Raw genomic sequence first — 21,158 nt, forward strand, 5'->3', positions numbered from 1 at the left:
TTTCATTTCCAGTAACAGTCAGTTTGGCAATTTATTTTTTTGTCAGTTTATTTATGTAGAACATAATCCTGGGAAAGGTTCCATCTCCCGTGTGACTCTAAGATGGATAAGTAGGGAAGAATATGGGCCAGTACAACCATCATCAAAGCAACACTGGTGATGGTAGAAATTTCCTGACATGAAGGTTTAACAGGCTTGGAAGTTCACACACTAAAGATGTACAGGAGGTTTTCTGGTTGAAATCTCTAAACACAGGGTTTTTCTATACAAAATAAAGTCACCAGACACTTCAGTAGATACAGAGGCCACTACTGCCACGAGCTCACCAAAATTGGACAGTTGAAGATTGGAAAAAACGTTGCCTGGTCTGATGAGTCTCCATTTCTGCTGAAGCATTTGGATAATAGGATCAGAATTTTGGGTAAGCAACAAGGAAAGCATGGATCCATCCTGCCTTGTATTAACAGTTGAGGCTGGTGGTGGTGCTGTAATGGTGTGGAGGATATTTTCCTGGCACACTTTTTTCCCCCTTAGCACTAATTGAGCATAATTTCAAAGTCACAGCCTATCTGAGTATTGTTGCTCACCATGTACATCCCTTTCTGACCACTGCGTACCCATCTATCATCTTATGGCGGCTTCCAGCAGGATAATGCACCATGTCTGGAAGCTCACTCCTTGCCTTAACTACTGTATATGTGGCCCCATTGTGCTTATGTGTGCTATTTGAGCCAGGAATAGCGACATGTCTAATTTATTTGCATAGCTTAACATTTTTGTTCTCAACAAATTCTTCTTATTTCCAAAGAGAATTGATTTGAGTCTGCACAAATGTATAGCTGTCTGCAGAGACATTTCATCATGGATATATTTATTTATTAATTTTCAAAATTGAATGGCAAAGGAAATAAAGCAGCAGTGATCTGCTCCCCCGATCAAACACGCAGCAGACAACAGTCTCAAAAGAAAGTCCACAAAGGGCAGAAACAATTGCAATCATTACACGTGTGTGGTTTATTTGAATTATATAAATCTGCTTTTGTTATTATTAGCATTTTAATGTCCATCTTATTTCTCACATCTGTTGCTGTGTCGGTGTGTGCCTATTGATCAAAATCAAGAGGACTTTGTGTGAGATGAGATGTATTCTTTCTGACTGTGCATACAGCAATTACTAGAAATCACCCATTGTTAACCTGTAATTTCTCCTCTTTAGTTACCAAGGGAACTCTGAAGAAGTGGGATGCTATGTGGCTGGCCGGCCTTTATCAAAGGGAAATTGCTACTTTGAGGTAAGGCACATCGATAGTGATGCTGCATGTCAGCATTGTTTTATTGTATTCCAAGTACCAGGATTTATTTGTTCTCTTGCTTCCTCTTTGTAATGTTTAAGTCCAGCAGAAGTGGATGAACAATATGAAATCAGTGGATCGTTATTCATTATATGATAGCCCACATACCACCATCCTTGGTTGTGCCCGCGATTGCTTTTCCATCCAGCCATTTTATCCCCTGGAATCCAGTTGCTGACAATTTTCTCAACTTCATATTAAATTCTCGGTGCCCCCCTACAGCCTCAGTTCACCAGTGCAAAACCACTACCTCAAAAATGTCCCAGCTGCTTTGGAATGAGGGATGGGGTGTCGGTTAGGTGGTTATCTGTAAGCGCAGAGATTAGTCTACCACACCAGTGTTTTTCAGCAGACAGGAAGGCATTCAGACTAGCAGCAGGAGAGGTTATTATACATTTATATAGCAAAGCTGATGCGTCAGTTCCTTCTGATAGTTGTTATCCTTACGGACACGGGCGGAGCCAAGGGGTAGCCTGGGGTGGACACAGTCACCACAGATTATAGTCTGAACATCCTTCTCACTACCGCACACAGCACTGTTGTAGCCAGTTAGGCAGTGTCCAATGTTTTCCCCTACCAACCCACAAAAAGCAAATTTTCATCACTACATATATATACTGGGAATCTTAATCTTTAATAATAAAACATATTTTATTAGTAGATTAGATTTAACATTAATACTCACACGTATCTATACTCCTAAATCCAGCATCCACATGGGTAAGTTAGACAAAAAAATCACCCTTGAGGGACTGTAGTTCTTCAGGGAACTACTGAGCTGGTAGTCACCTTGAGGCCGTTCCAAGAATTTGCTGGTCTGAAGTTACTGGTCCTGTTTGAATACATGTGGTAACCAGAGACCATGAAATGTCAAAGAATCTCAATGGCCTGTAGTGAGGTGAAAAAACTGGATTTACAAGCCCCGAGTGAACCTTAAAATCAGCTTTTAGATGAGGCATTGATGCAGCGACCGATTCACTAGTAGGATACCGATGATTGGCATGTGAGGGGGGTGGTACATATGTTACAGGGTTACTGACGCAATGGGGAGCCTGGAATGTCCACTAGCAACCAAACATCAGCCACAAAGCGATGCATTACGAGCAAATCGTTTTGAACGGGGCTTGATATCTACTGAACCAGTCTCTTTCTGCTGGGCTGCAAATATACTAAGACAGGACCCTCCAGCAATACCATACTTCTTCAAATGATTCACTTCTTCTAGTTTTCTTTTCACATCTTTTCTTCTTGACATGAGAAGCATCATTTCAGATATATGTTAAAATATTCCTCTACTGAGACTCTATGCAGGCTGGCAGCATGCTTTGACATTATTTCTTATAGCTGTGAGGTGTCCCTGATATGTGCCAGAGTTGACATTTCTCTTAAATCTGATGTCAAACTCACATATGACCTCTCTTCTCTCCCCTGCAAGGAAAATCTTCACAATAATAATGTTTATACTGAAACAAGAATCACATTTGGAGGATGGATTTCTTTGACATTTAGTGGATTTTACGTTGGTCATTACCCAGAGGTTTGCGCTACATTATTCTCCACTCTGTGACGCACATGCTGTCAGTTCCCAGGATATCTCAAAATTCGGAAGAATTTATTCTGATAAAGGTCGGGGTTCTGTGCGCGTCTGCGTCACCGCTATCCTCGTGTTTCCCCATCTTTCAGCTTTCACAAAGAATCCATTTCAGCTCCGTTGTCAGTACCGCTGCTCGCTCTCCACTTCTCCTCCTCATCGCTTCTTTCAGCCCAGACTGAACATCTGCAACATTCCACTTGTTTTAATAGATTTATTTGAAAAAGTCAAAACTATCATAACTTAACGGAACATCATGCGTGCATTCCTGCTCTTTCCTAATCTTAGTTGTCACACATGTTTTTGTAACTTTTATTTATATCATACAGACACAAATGATATTTCAACAGCACAGAAGTGGTATTGTGCCTCGGCCAAGAATGTACTTTTTTACAAACCAGTGATCTACACTATAATCTCTCAAATGCCAGATTGGAAAGGAATCAGACCAGAAATCTTTAGTAAGGGAAACCCAAGAAGTTTGGTTTCACATGTTGATATACTTAGAGAGACAGGTGGGATGAAGGAAACCTAGAGAGGTGAGAAATAACTTGGAGTGTTCGCCAATAACATAACGGAGCTGATACAGATTTAAACCGGATGGGGCCATTTTCCTGTACAGGATTAGGATTGCATAACCTCTGACTAGTGCTGGGCAATATCAGCAAATCGTTGTAGTCATATGAAAAGAAACTTTTATTAATGATTTTTTTTACAAGACTGCATCGAGTTCTGTGAAAAACTAAGTATACCTTTACTGTTTCAACACCAGTTGGAAAAAAGCAGGTTTTTTTGCATTTTGCAGGTTTGAACATTCAGGTGTGTGTTAAACAAAACCACAGTCTTCCCAGGATTAAAAGTCCCAGCAAATTCTCTCCAACAGCAGACTGTGCAATGCTCAGAGAACGTGCAAAAACCCCAAAAGCTGATTCTGCTGACCCCAGTTAGCGTGTTATCCCTTTATACCCAAATACAAATGTATTCTAATGTTCCAGATTCCTGAACAAAAACAGAATGTATCAGTTATCAGTTATATCAGTTTTTTAAAAACTATACATAACCATTTAAGATTTGTACATTTATATTTTCATCAGTTTTTCCTCCTCCTGTTATCTCTTCCCTCATCTTCACCTATCCTCTTCCTCTTTTATCACAAGCCTCATCTTCTGAGCTCAAGGCAGGGATCTAATGCAAAAAACTGCACATAAATATGCTTATGTAATTACTAATACCATCAGCAGAACAGACATGCAACTCTCTCGTCTCTGGATAGCTGCTACATAGAATATATATAAGCTATATAACAGACATAGCTGTTGTTGTTATAGCTGGCTAACATTATGCTAGCTAATGTTAGGCTCGAGTGTTTAAACATCACACTGTTTTGATAAACAGCTTCATTACATTCTCATTTCGAAATAGAGCTTATTTGCTATGCTTGAGCCTGACAATGTTAGATCTAAAGAATTCAAAGAAAGCTTCAGTAACACCAGTTAACAGTGGCTAACATTGGCAAAAACACAAAAATGTTTACCGAGAGAAAAGTTCAGGTAAAGTAGCATTTGTTACTGATGAATGCCAGCCAGAGCATTTGAGGTGAATTGGGTGTAAAACAAACAAACAAACAAACAAACAAACAATAAAATATTGCAATTAACCTGAATTTTTGTGAAGTGTTGATATTCAGAAGTGTTGAGGTATAGTGTGTACAGAAGTGTTTTGTACACAAACAGTAACAGTAGAAAATGTCAACGGCCATTGTGGGGGAAACGAAGAGCAGCTGGCTATGGCTGTTATGGTGTAAACAACGTTAAGTGTTGAAGCTTGTGACTGAAAAAGACTGAACAAGTATGGTTTGTTTGGAAAGATTGCAAGGAGAAAGCCTCTTCTATCTAAAAAGGTCATGGCAGCATGGTTTACATTTGCAAAGTTGGGTCATGATTGGGTGATGGGTGATGTGGGGTGAATGTGATAAACTGAAAAATGAAGAGCCAAGCTTTTGCAATGGCTCCAAGTCCAGACCTCAACACGATTGAAATGCTGTGGTGGGACCTTAAGATAGCTCTGCATAAATGGATGCCCACAAACCTCAATGAACTGAAGTGACATTTTAAAGAAGTGTAGGACAAAATTCCTTAACAAAGATGTGAGAGACTGATAAAGTCATACAGGAAACAATTACTTCAAGCTAGTTATTCTTGCTAAATCCCCGGTTCGAGACACAAACGTAGCTGGTCCCTAGTGCCAGTCCCAAGGCTGGCTAAATGGGAGGGTTGCGTCAGAAAGGGCATCCGGTGTAAAATCTGTGCCAAATCAAACATGTGGTCCATCCACGGTGCTGACCCCTTGGGAAAATAGGGAGCATATGAAAGTACCTTTGTATTTTTTGAGAGTATATGGAATATAATATCCCAATGCAACACAGCAAGTTACTTGTATATCAGAATCAGAATCAGAATACTTTATTGATCCCTGGGGGAAATTATTTTTTGGAGGACAGCGTGCAAACACCATCTCCATTGGTTTCGTACTAACAGTTCTTTGCTCTGCATAGCCAACTACCTCTGCCAGCAGACACTGCAGACCACCAAGAGACGTGGTGGCACTGAATTAATTTAATGTGATTGTAAATGACCTGGATACAGTTAGTTCAGGCTGTGGATTTCATATCTGAATATTATACCCTTACCCTTGCTTCTGGCATTAGACACTGACTTTTATCGATGTTTTAGGCATTATTGGCACTGTGGCTTAAATGAACTGTAACTGATGCCACTGTAGTGTGTTTTCAATATAATGTGTGTGTCTTTGTGTAGGTGACCATAGTGGACACAGGAGTGAGAGGGACCATTGGTGTGGGCCTGGTGCCTAAGTTCTACAGGCTGGACCACCAGCCGGGCTGGCTGCCATACTCTGTAGCTTATCACGCTGACAACGGCAAGTAAGTCAAACTGGAGTTGCCTATACGCTACAGGGCAGTGGTGGTTTCTTGCATGGTTTGGCTGCTGCATTTATATATTGGTTCGGTAGTGTTAACTTGCTCATTTCCTCATTTCTTGGTTTGTTGATATTTTGTTTTGTGTGACTATTTTAATAGTAGCAAAAAGGAAATTTAACAGAAGTAGTTTAAGGTTACTTTTTCAGAGTATTTTTTTCTTTTTGTTTGATGAACAAGTAAATAACCAGTTCATCAACAGTTAAATATTTTACCTTCCAGTTTTGCTTGCTTCATCCTATGAATACTGTGTGTTGGATTTATACACGTGACTTACTTTTCAAAGCAATACATTCTGCCTCAGGAACTGATTCATATGTCAGCATCTAATTTCACTTGATGATACCAAATTTCAGCACCAGACAGATGTGTGGCCAATTATCAAGCCAAAGTGAGCTGTAATTATGCGCTTCAAAGTAATTGTGTTTACATATTTTTAATTTCCTTTCATGTTAAGTGAGATAATGGAACGTTTCGTCTTGTCTGGCTGCGTTTACTGAATATTTGAAATAATTTTTGCATTCTTTTACTTGTTTTGTGGTAGAGTGCGACAGCTGTGGCAACACAAGGTTTACGTAGTGAAAGCTGTACAAGATTACAAAGTATGCGGTTGTAGTTCAAAGAAGCTTGGACTTTTCTTAAAAGGATTTTTATCTCCTCTTTCCATTTAGGTTGTATAATGGCACAGGGATAGGGAAGCAGTTTGGCCCGAAATGTGCTCGTGGTGACCGCATTGGCTGTGGAATACACTCAGAAAATATAGAAGCAGGTATCACAACAGTCTTTTTCACCAAAAACGGGAAAGAGGTAGGTATTTTTGTTTTAATAATAACACGCTCATTTCAAATGGGCATGCAGGGTTGTTTATTCAGGATTTTTACATCCGCTTTCTCTCCAGGTGGGTTCAGTAGAGGTTCCTGTGTCGGCAGAGGGGCTGTTCCCCGCTGTGGGGATGCACTCTATGGGGGAGGAGGTGAAGGTCGACCTGCAAGCTGAGTGGTTCCTGGAGGAGGATGATAGTATGATGATGGTTGACAGCCACGAGGACGACTGGGGACGACTTTATGACGTCAGGGTGAACGGCACGGTAAGAGCAGGTTCTTTTTTTCCTTCTTTGCTTGATTAAAAGGGATGTTTGGAAACATTGGAAGTTCAGTGCTTTTGGTTATATATTAGTGGAAAAAGGTTATCGTAGGTGTTAATTAATTTGCTTGGGCTGCCTCCTAAACATTACTGATCAGTCACTCAAGCCACATCGAGAAGGTGAAGGAACTCGTGTGCTGCTTCTCCGACTCTCTCAGCTCTGATGTTTAATGTTAGTGAAGATTTTGTAAAACCTCTTTTTTTTTACTTAATTTCTGTGTAATTTTTGTTGTTATATCACAGTTGAAGAGCAAAGCCATTAATTATGGGATGAACAGTGTCAGAAGAGTCCATTATGGGATGGCTGCCCTGCATTTTTTTTGTGTTTGTGAGACGTAGTGAAGAAGAAATGTTAACCACCAGACCTAAAATCAATTAGTTGAAAATATTTAGTAAAATATTTGTTCAGTTCAGTGGTTCTTTAATTTTATAAGGACGATAATTATGAAATCCCCTTTATAATCCTTTATAATAATAGGATAGCTTATGTTAAAGCATATGTTAAATGCATTTGTCCTATTACCTCAGAAGACTTCAGTGTGCCTGTGGTGTCACGTTTTTTCGGTTGTGTTTTGACCCTCAAATGACAGGAGGAGTAGAGCATATAGGTCAGCATGTGACTTAAAATCATGAAACTTTACCTGATTCTCTGTGCTGTGGATGCCTGCAATGTGGCTTGATGCAGATTCTATTGACAGAAAATAGACCTGGAACTTTTTATGTTGATACAAAGGGATGTTTCTTTGTATCAACATCTTTCTTGGATGTTTCTTCAAATTAAGAGCAACTTACAACCAAATCACAGAGACACCAAGTTTGTGTTAGTAGTCCCAGGTTTGGTGCCTGTCCAACTCTGGCTATTGTTAGCTTACCTGTCTTTTGAATGGGACAGATTATAGTGTGGCTTTTCTGCAGCTTGCTCTTCTGTGCAGTTGTTGACATTCCACCATGTTTGTTCTGTACTCTTACAAGATCCTTCAACTGCCTGTTCTTTACCAAATCCCTCTTTGTTGACAGCTGTGCTTAATGCTCTCTAAAGTTCGGGGAAAGCTCCAGACACAACCACTTCAGTTTGAATTATTTTGTCTCAGCCATTGTATCATCTTGCCGTGACGGGATTTGGGTCACCTTTGGAGGGGTTTTGCAGATTGCTTCATGACATCCGCTCAGGAATTTTCCTTTGAGTCCTGCACACATCACTTTCATTAACAAGATAAACAGCCGACTTACAGTAAAGGAGTCGTGTCTGCTGTGCTTTCTCTGCCTTTCTGCTGTATCAGAGTCTGGGGTGATGCAACAGTTTGCCATTTGTACCCTCAGAGCTTAAGCATGCAAGCAGGGCCGTATACCAACTTTTTATCTGCACATGAATCTGAACAGGATCTACCAAACTTCCATTAGGTTGCTGGATGTGGCAGAACGCTTTCCACATGGTAATCATTTAACTGCCATCATAATAAGCAGACATAATAGTACTGTGTTAGCGGTCTAACGAAATAAAAAAAACAAAACCCACTCATACAACACTCACAAAACATTTGGTGTTCACATTTTCACTCAGGTTTACAGTCACAAAAAAAAAAAAATTAAGGCTGCTTAAAGTTCAGACTTCTTTTTAATTCTTGGATTCAACCACCCCAGCTTTGAATGACTTACCGTTTAAAAGTAGCCCTTATTTATCTTACACACGGCTACTCAATTCATCCACCATCTGAAACAAGCCATCTATTGCTGCCTGAAGTTGATCTATTATGCTAATTTTTAGCTCTGTGTTTTTATTCTAGCTTTGCATCATTTATTATTCCAAAGTCCTACTTTATCTTACCCTGGGCCTCGCTGCAGATCGGCCAGTTATTCGCTGTCTGATATAATCAGTTTTAGGTTTTATGCCTTTTAGACGTTAAAGCTTAAAAAACAAAACAAAAACGTGAGGGCTATTCTAAAACTTTGATGTTTTATGATGTTTTTTTTTTTATTACTGACATCAGCCTGTTATGGCGTCACACTGTGACATCATAGGGCGAGGTATTGAAAAATTAAAAAGGGGGTTTACAGCTCTCTCCATGGATTACTCGATATGGTTTCTTTACATTTTTTTCAAGGTCAACTTTGACCTCGGGCGCTAACAGTGAAGGTGAAGGTCAAATGCTTAGCCAACCTACATACTCATGTCCCCCGAGGCCTAGTATATTGTTTGAAGGTAATCCATAAAAAATTGCAGGTAATGATATTTGGTTAACAATAATATTTGACATGACTGATTTTCACAAGATTAAATCATATATATAACGATATATATCGGATGACGATATAAAAACATCTATCGTTTCCTATCACGCTATCGTTTGTTTCGTGGTGTTGCAAAATAAACTGTTTACAGCAATATTTTTTCATAATTTTGATGGTCACTGTAGTGGCTATATTAATTTCTTAAAGTTCTCTCTTTCTCTTATATTTAATATAACCACACTACGGACGGACAAGCGCCTGTTTTTACGTGTTGTCGTTAGCAAAAATGATGGTAAAACCATTGCCTGTCTCCGCTGTCCGCTTGTTTATTTTCCACGTAAACATTTCACAATAAAGCTCTTATTTTGAAAAGATCATGTTGAGACTTTTCAAAATAAACTAAAATCATGTGAATGAGTATGCCGAGTGTTTGCGAATGAGAAGCAAAAAAGAGCTGTCAGGTGCTAAAAAATAAATGAACAGCCTTTTCCCCACAGCATGCCGTGTAATAAATACAAAGAAAACGGCGGCTGTTACAACTTATGTCTAAAAATGTATAGTTAAACGACGCCCAGCTGGAAACACTAAACGCAAGTCGAGCTGCCCGAGATTCACAGAATTTACAGAAAAATGTTAAACTTTTGTGATTTATATTGTTGTCTTCTATCGGGATATGAGATTTTGGTCATATCGCACAGCCCTACCAACCATCATACAGAAGTGATTGAAAATGATATCTTGACGACTCTGAACGTTAAACTGCTAACAAACAGACAGACAAACAAACAAAACTGAGTACTACACGATGAAGACTTAATTGTTAAAAAGAATATGTTTAAAGCATTACAAAGCATGTTGACAGTCTGATATGTGGCAGCTAATTTATTAGTCTGGATCCTGTTGGGCTTAAATTAGATTATTGGCTGCTTTAAGATAAGGTGAGGTAGGGTAGTTAGTGCCTCAGATTGGTAAAGTGAAATTGTTTTATTTTCTTAGCCAGGTACGTGTATGTCTGTGTTTCAGCCATAAAGTTTGTGATGCATCTTTATAACCAACCGTGCTAATGTTATCTGATAACTTGGTACTCCACACCCTCTCAGATACGGTAACTTCTGGCTGCAAAGAGGGTGACGTTAATGTGGCTACCTCTTATATACAATCTGATTATGATTCAACAGTTCGTGGTGGCGGCTTGAATGGAACTCATTGTTGGCTCAACTGTGTCATCAGAGGTATCACAGATCTTTATTCCCACCTGTTTACAGTGGAGGTCTATAACACCTTTGTTCTCCTTCAGCAAGTAGCCACAGGGCTACAGGTAGGTCTGTCATTGGCACAGGGGAGATGAAGGCCAGTGTGTGGGTGAGGAGGATGATTCAGCCAGCCGTCTTGCTCATTGTCTCTCTTTTCTGTTTTTCTGGACCGCAGAGTGGCAGTGGCACAAAAAGTGTTTTTGGAGCCAAGTGCCTGGCAGCACACCAGGTTGTAAAAATTCAATAAGTGCAGGAATGGGACTCTAAGGAATCTTTTACTTTTTCTCATGTGGTTGGAGGTTTTCACAGCTGGGCTGGCCTGGCCTGGCAGTGTGGGCTGCTCGGCAGTCCGGCAATAATTTTTTTTCTTTATTCTTCCTCCCTTTCTTAGTCTCTTTCATGAAGAAACAGACATTAGCCTTAAAGGGACAGTTCACCCAAAAGTCAGATGTATGTAGATTCCTGGAGTATGGAGTGCTGTTTTTCCCTTTACATTATTTTTGGCGTGTCTTGCCCGGTTTTGGAGATATGAGCTGCATTGATTTTTACCTTTTATTGATTATACTGCAACTTAATTGCACTTGACTGATGGTGTTCAAAGAGCTCTTTAAATCACAACTGGAGTAATTTTAAGCAGCAGTTATTTTATCTCTACTGAGCTGTGTCCACCAACTGTGACACAGTTTTGTGTAATCTATAAAGTCAAAGCAAAGAATTGCATGTTTATACATTTTCACAGTCTACTGCCACAAAGGGCAGTGTCACAGTATGTGAAGTGGCTGTCGCTCCATTGCCTACTGCTTTCCCTAGGCAGCTGACTGTACCCCTACTTGGTGACAGTAGGCACTTAAAAGTATGACCATGTTTAGGATTTTTTTTCAGGACTATATTTGTGTCCCTGCAGTCTCTTTATCGTTTTTTTTGTGGTAAAGAGAAAGCCAAGTGTGAAGGCAAAGGATCACAGATACAAGAAACAGAAATGTCCTGGTGAGAAGCTCAGAGTTGAGCAGCCACTTCTGTACAGCGAAAGGAGTTAGTTGAGGTTTTTTGGATATATCCTGGGAACAGATTCTTGGAACACTCAAGACATGCTGGGGAGATTATGTCTCTGGTCTGACAGAGCTGCAGGTTGGGCCAGGGAGGTCTGAGTAGACCTGGATAAGTAACTTCTGGTATCCATATTGATGTTGGGTTGTTGGTCCTTCAGTTTAGCTTGGGCCAAGGAAAAAAAAAGACTGTCATCGTAATAATAAAAAAACATATTTGTAGTAAAGTGGAATGGAATGGTAAAACAACTGAAAGTGTTGCCTCCAGCTATTGTTTCCATTGTGTGCTTTTTTTCCTTCTTCATCATTGTTGTTTCCTGCCTGCTCAAGATTTAGAATATCCATAATTCTTCTCCTTTCTCTCTCCCTAACACAAGAATTATACAAAGGACACAAACACAGGATCTTAAATATGGCTTCCCGAAAAGAAAGAGCCCTTTCATCCATGAAGACTTGCCTTACTGTGGCAGGTCTCTGTAATATTAGCTAGCTGTATTCTTCTTTTGGTTGTATCTCTCCATCCAGCCAGCCACCTTCTTCTTCTTATCCAATTCAAGGTTGCAGGAGGGTTTTAGCCTATTCCAGCTGCCATGAGTTAGACGTCGGATACACTCTGGTCTGGCCAGTCTGCTGCATGGCTAACACAGAGAGACAGATAACCATTAGAGTCACCAGTAACCCAAACATGAAAGTCTTTGAACTGTGGGAGTAAGCCGGAGGGCACACAGACGACACATACAGGCACACAAACAATGTGGAAGCTCTACACATAAAGGCCCCAGCTGGTGGATTCAAACCCGGGATCTTTTTTCTATGACGCACAGAAAGGAAACTAGCTCCTACGTGAAGGTGGTCACAGCAATTTGCGAATTATTTTTAACTGGAATGGTCTAATTTTTGGGATGAGCTGTACCTTTAAAATCCATTATGTGATCACCGTTGTGAGGGTTTAAGTGAGTGCTAATACTCAGACTGATAACGCTGTCAGGTTCTGACATATACAAGGATTTTGTGTACACAGTGAAGACAGTGAAAATTTTGGTTTAAGGGGGAAGCAAGCAAGAGAGAGAAAGGGAAAGTGTGACAGAGGAAATGAAAAGCTCGTCGGAGAAGTGCAGAGTTTTGTCTTGATCATTGGAACTCTTTGCGTAACAGGATTATGCTTCAAAATTATGTCAGCCACAAGGTGGTCTCATTTAATCTCTTTGTTGGTTTTGACTTTTAATTCACTTCATTGTGCGGTTTTAACCAGTCTCAGTGTGCCTCAACTTTTCCAGCTGTCTTTGGACCTGCTTTTCTCTTCTCTACCCTTCTTCTTTATTCTGCTGTAGTCAGTCTGCTTTTACTCTTGTCCATCTCCTCTTTTCATGTTTTTTCCACTTTCCTTTTTATCTTTCCTCCTGTCATCTGCCCTCATTTTTCTCCTCTACCATCAACTCCTTTCCTGTCTCCTTGTTGTTCCTTCTCTTATCTCCTCCATACATGTCTCCTGTCCTCTCCCTATTCACTCATTTTTCACCTACTGTACCGCATACCCCCCTCTATCCTTGTCTCCTGTCCTTGCCTTTACTTTTATCTCCTCTTTACTGCCCTGTGTGTCCTCTTTCCTTGTTCCATGTCCTCCTTTCTTCTCGTAGTTTCTCATCCTAGTCTCCTTTACTTCTCCCATCTCTCCTCTACTCTTGCCTGCTTTGTTTCTCCTCTTCCTGTTTATTCCATTTTTATTATAGTCATGTAGATTTTAAGTGCAGCCTAAAGCTGTGAGGTAAATTTTAAAGGTCATGGGATTTTTTCTTTTCTTTTTTGTACATGTGGCTATGCAACAGACATTTCCAGTGTCTGTGGTTTCTGAAGACTTGCGGATCTACCGTTACGTTGCCATAGATGAATTAGGCATCAACACCTCACCAACATTTAGTCAAAACGGTGGAATAGTTTTTACATGTTAACTATTTAGCAAGTATGGATAATCACTGTTCTGGAGGATGGTCATCCTTGGTGGGTGGATGGGTGGCGGGGCAGGATGATGGAAAAGACTGCTGCAAGATAAATGAGTTATCTGGCTGGTATGCTTTTGATGAGAAGTGCAAAGCCGCAGAATGCACAGAACACAATGGCGATGGTAGTGACTTGTCTGCAGCTAAGTCTTTGCCTTTGTGAACTGTTTATTTTACAGTAGGGGGATGGCCACTCCTGTTTAAATAGGTGGGTTTCTCATCCTAGAGCACTCTTCATACCTACCTTGCCAAATATGTAGACCTCTTGCTCTCTTTGATGCAGTCACGTGTTTCTCGCTGTCTCTCTCTATCTCTCTTTTATAACTCTTTCCATTTTATGTCTTTTCACCAAATATTACACTTGCATAATTCATCTTGCATGTCCTTGAAATGGCTCTGACGTAGCTGGTATAAAAGATATTACTGCTTTGGCTCTGGCCTCTTTCTTTCTGTTTTGAATAATCTTTATTTTGATGCAATCTTTGTTCCTTTCAAACTTTTTATCACTCATCTGAAGGCCATTTGTTGAGGGTAATAAATGCTCTCAACTCATGCTTCTCTTTTAATGGAAAAAATGAAGTAAATCAAGTGACTTATAGTTTAATGGCTGTGTCCTTGTGGGCATGAATTTAGCTTTAAGGAGTTTCAGTGAAAGCTTCATGTGGCGAAAATAGCTTTGTCATTAAGCAAAATGTAAACTTGGAATGTTTTCAACAGATGCAATTGTTTCAGTTTAGGAAATATAACAAAGACCTCTCTTTGCTACAAGCCTTTTTATGCACAGTGTGATCATAAAATTCTGCTTACAAGGAATGAAAAACGTTTCTTTTTTTTAAGCCTTTTAGGATCAAAACCACAGAATGTGTAAAACACAGACAAATCCATTGTGGTATCACAGGAGATCATAGACACTGACACTTTTTTTTGGTACCTGTAAGTTACCATGTTTGAACTAGAAGGCGTAGTGCTAATTTATTAGCTAACATTTGCTAGCTATGTCTATAAACTATGGGTGTAGCACTCAAACCTGCGAATAGATGCTAAAGCTTCAGTCACACAGGCCCAGAGACCAGTTGGAAACCCTTTGGGAGCCAGTAGCTGCAAGGGAAAATTGTGGTTAGTTGCTGAAGATCGCTGCCAGTCTCTGTGAAACCCATACTTGGATAACATTCGAGGACCGCTTGGTAACCACAGAGAGGTATAAAACTTTGCTATTGATTTGGTTGGTAGCAGGTAGCCAGGTGGTTTGTACCACACGATAAGCCATAATATTAGTCAGATAATGCCATTAAAAATGCTCCAGAAAGCACCAACATCACAAAAATAGTCCAGAAATCCAGTCCAGTGACTCCTGTTAGTGGAAGTGAGGCCTTGCAGACAGTGCCTGTGATGGGACCGCACTGACTCAACTTGAGCCAGACCTGAAACTTTAGAGTCCAGTGGGTTATTGGTTTTGAGATGTATGGTACCTCCTTCAACATTGGAACTGCAAACCGCTGTAGATTGAAGTTGTAGCCAGGGACCAAGCTCTAATTACCAGTGATGATCCCCAGTGCCAAAACTTTGAAATCAATGGTGATATTGCCAATGAGCACGTGTTTCTGTTAAGAACGGGGAGTTTACAGATTATGGAACCTTCTAAAAATAACAACTTTGGAAGTGGGACAGAGGTGCTTAAGGAGGCAGACTTCAGCTTTTTAGTTGGTTACAAAAACATTGATCTCAAAATAGAAAAGATTTCATGCACTTTATTTAGCAACCAGTTTACATCTGTAGACTCTGGAAAGGTATGTGCAAGATTAAATAAGCTATAAAATAGCATGTGCAATACAGAAGGTACAAGTTGAGTAAGTACATAGTAAATATGCTTACAAAGCTTAAAAACCCTCCTGACTCACTCACTCTAACAATTAAAAACAATACAATCATATTCTTGGTATGTGAGCTATTTAACTATAGTATAAATCACGATGCTCAAGGGCAAAACAACACCAGATTTGAAAATGTTGACATGATTGGTTTCTTAGAATCTGTTTTATTTGTACCCTGAGAAAAAGTATTGAAAAAGTACAAAAAACAAAATCTAAGGAGAATTTAAATCAACAGTTGGTTTTAATAGTTACGTATTGGCAATCAAGTTCAGTTATTATTTAGATTGTTTCAAATTACAGAAAGAGTACAAATCATGACATTTATAGTGTTAATAATCTTATCAGTTTCTGGGAATTAAAACATACCAGTGGCACGACGTACATTCTAACATCTGAAAAAAGAGAAATGTGTCATTGACAGTTATTTTATTGAATATGGACGTTGCAACCCACAAAGGGTTTTTTGCAAGTGAGCCTTGTCCTTACTATGATGACAACTGTCTTAAACTGACAGAGCTTTCACTAACAAAGCTGCAACTTAGAAACGTGTTCTAATAAACAAGAACAGATGTGTGAAAATGCCAGTCACTCAGGTGTGCTGATGTTGTGACAACCCTCTTTCTGTATTTTTGCGATGGGGCGTGCAGCGCACTTACAAACGAGGCGATATTAACCGGTATGTTAAGGACTAGAATGGCCGACAATGTTACCACCTGTCCTCGGCTTTTTCGTTCATTATCCTTCTTATGTCAAAAAACCTTCAGTTCTTCTTTGGGAAGCAAATGATGTGCCTTAGTTCAGCAGATGTTGCCTTTTCAGTTGAGGTTATGTACATCTTTAAGGATCATTTGCCTGATGGATAGCTTTAGCTTTCATACAAAAGATATCTAGGCTTTCAATAAAATGCAAAGACAAAACAAAAACTGCAGCATGTACTGGTAAAACTATGACTCAAACACGTGATAAGTTTTTGGCTTTACATGGTTACACGTACTTTTAAATGTAACACATTTCATTCACTGTTGTTTGGGGAATTTGTCTGCTTTACTGTTTGACTAAAGATGTTTTCATGGCATTTGTCTTTATCAGTAAGAACATATCTGATGTTTATACTGTACATGCAGGGTGCAACATATACAGTGCAACCCTTTTGATAAATAATGTAATGAAAACTTGTAGAGTTTACAGTTTTCCTTTAATGCCTTGACTGAAAGTACTCCCTATTTAAACCTATATTTTAAACCACTAGCAGGTGACGTGAATAATATTGGTCATCTCTAACCCACAGAACTAGCTGGTTATCAGGGAGCTTTTAAAATAAAAGCAAAGGTTGCTAGTAAACTGATTGCAGAGGGTATTTTTCTTTTAGCAAGATGAGAAATAAAATTGAAAAAAAAAATAAAGCCAAATATATCTGTTCAACCTGTTCAAGTAAAAGTTAATATGGGAACAATGAAATAGAAAAGTGTTGCCTCCAGTACCAGATAATTAATATTAATAAAATAATAATATTTTTTATACATGTCAGATTTCTGATTTACTGTGAAAGGTAGTGAGTCTCTACATTTTCTCTTCTTCTCTCAAATAATATAATATTTACTTGATTCATTCTTAATTCTCATAACTTTGTTTAATGATGGTCTTCTGTCACGACTAAATCGTATTATGAGACAAACATTCAGCATAAACCTTTTAGTTTCTTTTCCCTGTGGGTTAATGGAGGTGTGAAAGTGATTGGATTACCTGACATTAACAAATGAAAACAGCTGTTTCAAGCACCGGCTCGGGCCCTTACCGCTGTTGAGAAAAGGCTTGATTGATTGTTTAGCTTCAGGGTTCCTGTTTTACACTGGTAAATTTAATGTACCTTTGAAAGTGATCTCAAGTTCTCACACATACATCGGGAGATTTATTTTTTTCTACCTTTCTCTTGACTGTCAGCAGCTGGTGTCTTAGGCAAACACAACATGTTTAATACTCTACATGAATGATGTTTTTTCGCTCGCCACCATGCTTCTGCTCTGCTGTTTTTTCTTGAGAGGAGGCATTTGGCTGGCTTTCCACTGCGTACGTGCGGCTCAATGCGAACATGAGCCTCCAATCCCCTGCCTCCTGTTGTCACAGCAGTCACTGTGCCCACCAGCTTAATCCCCTCAGCTGCGGATGAGCGGGCCGACAAGTAAGTGGACAGCACCTGAGTCTACAGTTATCGGTTTTCCCAAGTGTACCGTCACCCCCTCACAGCCCATATCTCCCTCCACCACTCCCCGACATGTAGAAATTGGAAAAATATTCAGGCCGGCATTTTTTTGCGCTGTATTAGTGCACAGAAGTTTTTCAAAAGCAAACAAACTTGTCGACAAACTGCAGTATCCTCACAGGAGCATCTCCTCGTCTGCCACGCAGCAAAGTGTATGTGAATGTGAACCACTGTCCTCCATCGCTGCTCCATTCCTTGTTTTACCTTTTCCACTTGCCAGAGCCAGCTGTAATACCAACGCCCCTCAAAGGTTGCCTGCTTCCTTCCTTCCTTCCTCTGGGAACAATAGTCATGAATCGCCACCATGACACTGCTCCTGGATGAAAGTTCACAACTTTCCCATCAAGTTGTTGTAGTTGCAACCTGATGATGGCACCATCATGATCGCCTCCCATTCTTTGATCAGCGTGAGAAAAGAGGAAACTATGAATAACTTAATCCAGGCTGGGCAGAGTGAAGCCTCTTCACACAAGATAACCCAGCTGGATTTATAGCTGACCCACAGGATGTTGTAGATGATTATGAGTTAGAGATGGGTGTCAAATGGAAGGAAAAGCCAACAAAAGATGTCTTAGTAAGGCGTTGGTCCGTCAAATGTTGCCAGAACAGCTTCAGTGCGGCACTGATTTTCTAAATCTATGAAACTCTTCTAGCGGGATGGGATCCTTCTTTCAAAAGGTCGTTCTTCATCTGTTTTACAAGGCAGTGCTACATCCCTGAACCCAATGTTTTGACCTGGCCTCGAAAACTCTTGAAATCTTTATCTGATCATGAACCTGCCGGAAGTGCCACAAAGCCAGATCAGTGTCCCACCCCACCACACCTTAAAGTCCTGGTTCCAGACTTTACAGAACACTGCAGAAATCCCACATCAGTGTCCTGAAGAGTCTGTTTTTGGCACAAAGAGGGATGTGCGCATTATTAGGCAGGTTATTTTAATGTTGTGGCTGGCCAGTCATCACCATATTCACAACGGTCGTCTCAAAGCGCTTTATAATGTAAGGTAAGAACACTGTAGTGCTACAGAGAAAACTCCAACAACCAAACAATTCACTGTGAGCAAAAAAATTGCCAACAATGGGAAAGAGGATTTTGTTGTAACAGGAAAACTTGGATGGTAAGGGAAAGCGAAGACAAAGGGAGAGAACAGAGAGAGAAGAACAAAACTCTGATCAAATCTGATAGCATGTGGTATATAAACATATGAGATGAAACAAGATATATACAGAAGGTGCATCATGGGAAATTCTCCAGTAGCTTGAGCCTATAGCAGCATAACTAAGGAATGGTTCATGTTCTAATGAGAGACCTTTATCAAAATGTAAAGTTTAGAGCTTTACCTTAAAATTAGAGGTAGTCTCTGTCTCCTGAATCCAAAGTAGGAGCTGATGCGACAGCTTGAAGGGTCTGCCTGCTGTTGTAGTTTTGGATATGTTAGGAACCACGTGTAAGCCTGCAGTCTGAGAGTCAAGTGCTCTATCGGGGCAATATAATACTGTAACGTCTTGAGGATAATTCAGAACATTACGCATGAGGAGAAGGATTTTAAAATCAATAGTTTATTTAATGAAAAGATGTAACAAAACATACATAGCATATCTCGCTTGATCTAAATGCTGTACAATTCACGTCATTTTCACATCAATCAAACCATTCAATGACCCCTTGTGTCCTTTAGATGGGGATATTTCCATCCTGCGGTGGCTTTTGTAGTCATCACATCTTAAACCCACTTAAACACCTGTGCTTTGTTCTGCACTGATGTTTTAAACAGTGCTTTCCATCACATCATCAACGCACCAGATCAGGAGATATCTTTTGGACAAGTGGTGTTAATCCCGGTAGTTGAGCTCCAGAGACGTGCCAAATTCCACTAAAGATTGTGGAGGTGTCTTGTGCCTTGTCACATGGCCTGGGCAATTTACGTTGGTTTTTCTTTAAATTTCTCACTCATCTGAAAGTAATGAAGTTTAGCTGAACTAAACTCATAAGCGAGAAAATGTGTTTGAATGTTTGCATTTGCAAGTATTGCTTTGCAGTAATGCTTCTGTACTTACTGATAACCTAAAAATATGAAATGTACCTAGAGGGCAGCCTAACGCATTTGCAGATTTCAAGTGGAAATGTTTCCTACATATGCATTTATGTTAGTAAATCTATTTCTCTTGAAATATTCTTGGGGAATACAGTTTGGCTTAGACCTTGAAAAGGTGTAGTCTTTGGACAATAGTGTTGACTTGGATCCTCATCCTGTTATAAAACACCTTCCTCATTGCTCTGAATTGTGCTCTTGTTTCAAACATACAGCAGCAGTCTGGCAGCATGAAGTGTTAGCACTAAGAATTCATTATTCTAAACCTATATGTGTTGCCATCTTTTCATGGCATCCTCTCTCGGGCGCTATTTATTCCTTACCCAAGAGTAATGTTGAGGGTTTTTTTTGGGGGGGGGGGGGGGGGGGGGTTCTGGCAGTGGCAAGCATCCTGTGAAACTGTTAACTTTTTACGACTTTGTCCAAATAAATCAGCACTGGTGGCAATACCTGCTGGCACTGGAGCCCCGAGTTAATTTGGGCAACATCTTCTCAGCAGTGGTAATGGTGATAATAAATGGAGTGTATTAAAAGGTGACGAAAAGCTCCGCGTGGCCAGTGAGCAATGAGGTGTCAGTGAAGGGCAACAATGTGGGTCTTTGCTCGCAAAGGTTTCAGCTGAATATTCTCAGGGATGACTGATTGATTGAACCGTCAAATCACTGCGTGTGCCTATTGTTTTCCTGTCTTGTTTCATGAAATAACTTGTGGTTTGTGTTCAGGTTTCATGCGTACTCTCTCACTGTCTTGGGTGTTACTGCAGGTGGGCATGTTGCCTTTAGGCATTCTGCATGCACCCAGGCAAATATCATCTTGTCTTCTGACGGTAAATGTTCACATTTCTTCACCTCGCTTGTTGTCAGTTTTGTGGTAATTATAGGTTGCGTTTAGATTTTGCATATAGTTGGTGCCAAGTGAACTTCTGAAGGCGGTTTGAAAAAAAGTTTGTCCTAAAGGAACGTTCATGAGATGTTTTTCTGCAAAAATGCAAACAAGATATTTTTTCAGATTGAGCGGGAAACCTGCTCTAAGCGTTGTTTGGGCATGTTTGCAGTGCTTTCTAATGAGTAGGTTGTAGTACGTTGTAGTAATTTTGTTCAGGTAATTTATTCCTAGGTAAAGTGGTGCGTTGTGCTTGTAATGTAAACAGAGTCATGACATGAAGAAGACAGAGTATCTTTTAACTGTGTTCCCTATCAGTGGCTGCATTCAGTACTCATAATCTGTTGGCTGGAAGCCCATTAAAAAGCAGCAATGACAGAGTGGCTGTGACCAGCTGCAGCATAATGGCAGTAGTTTTCATCTGGGATACCTCATGCATTAAAAAAG

General features: G+C 40.0%; 1 protein-coding gene across 4 annotated transcripts in view; it reads left to right on the forward strand.

The window, feature by feature from the left end:
* spryd3 (SPRY domain containing 3) overlaps nt 1-21,158 on the forward strand; it is a 78,120-nt gene that overhangs the window by 5,415 nt on the left and 51,547 nt on the right. For all 4 annotated transcript variants that reach the window (XM_004560247.3, XM_076878158.1, XM_012921614.4 and 1 more), the window contains exons 3-6: nt 1,217-1,292; nt 5,760-5,884; nt 6,610-6,745; nt 6,837-7,025. In XM_004560247.3, coding sequence (XP_004560304.1) covers nt 1,217-1,292; nt 5,760-5,884; nt 6,610-6,745; nt 6,837-7,025 — 526 coding nt within the window. The remainder of the gene's footprint in view (nt 1-1,216; nt 1,293-5,759; nt 5,885-6,609; nt 6,746-6,836; nt 7,026-21,158) is intronic.

Source organism: Maylandia zebra, linkage group LG20, assembly GCF_041146795.1.
Source record: "Maylandia zebra isolate NMK-2024a linkage group LG20, Mzebra_GT3a, whole genome shotgun sequence".
In the NCBI taxonomy this organism is placed as follows: domain Eukaryota; kingdom Metazoa; phylum Chordata; class Actinopteri; order Cichliformes; family Cichlidae; genus Maylandia; species Maylandia zebra.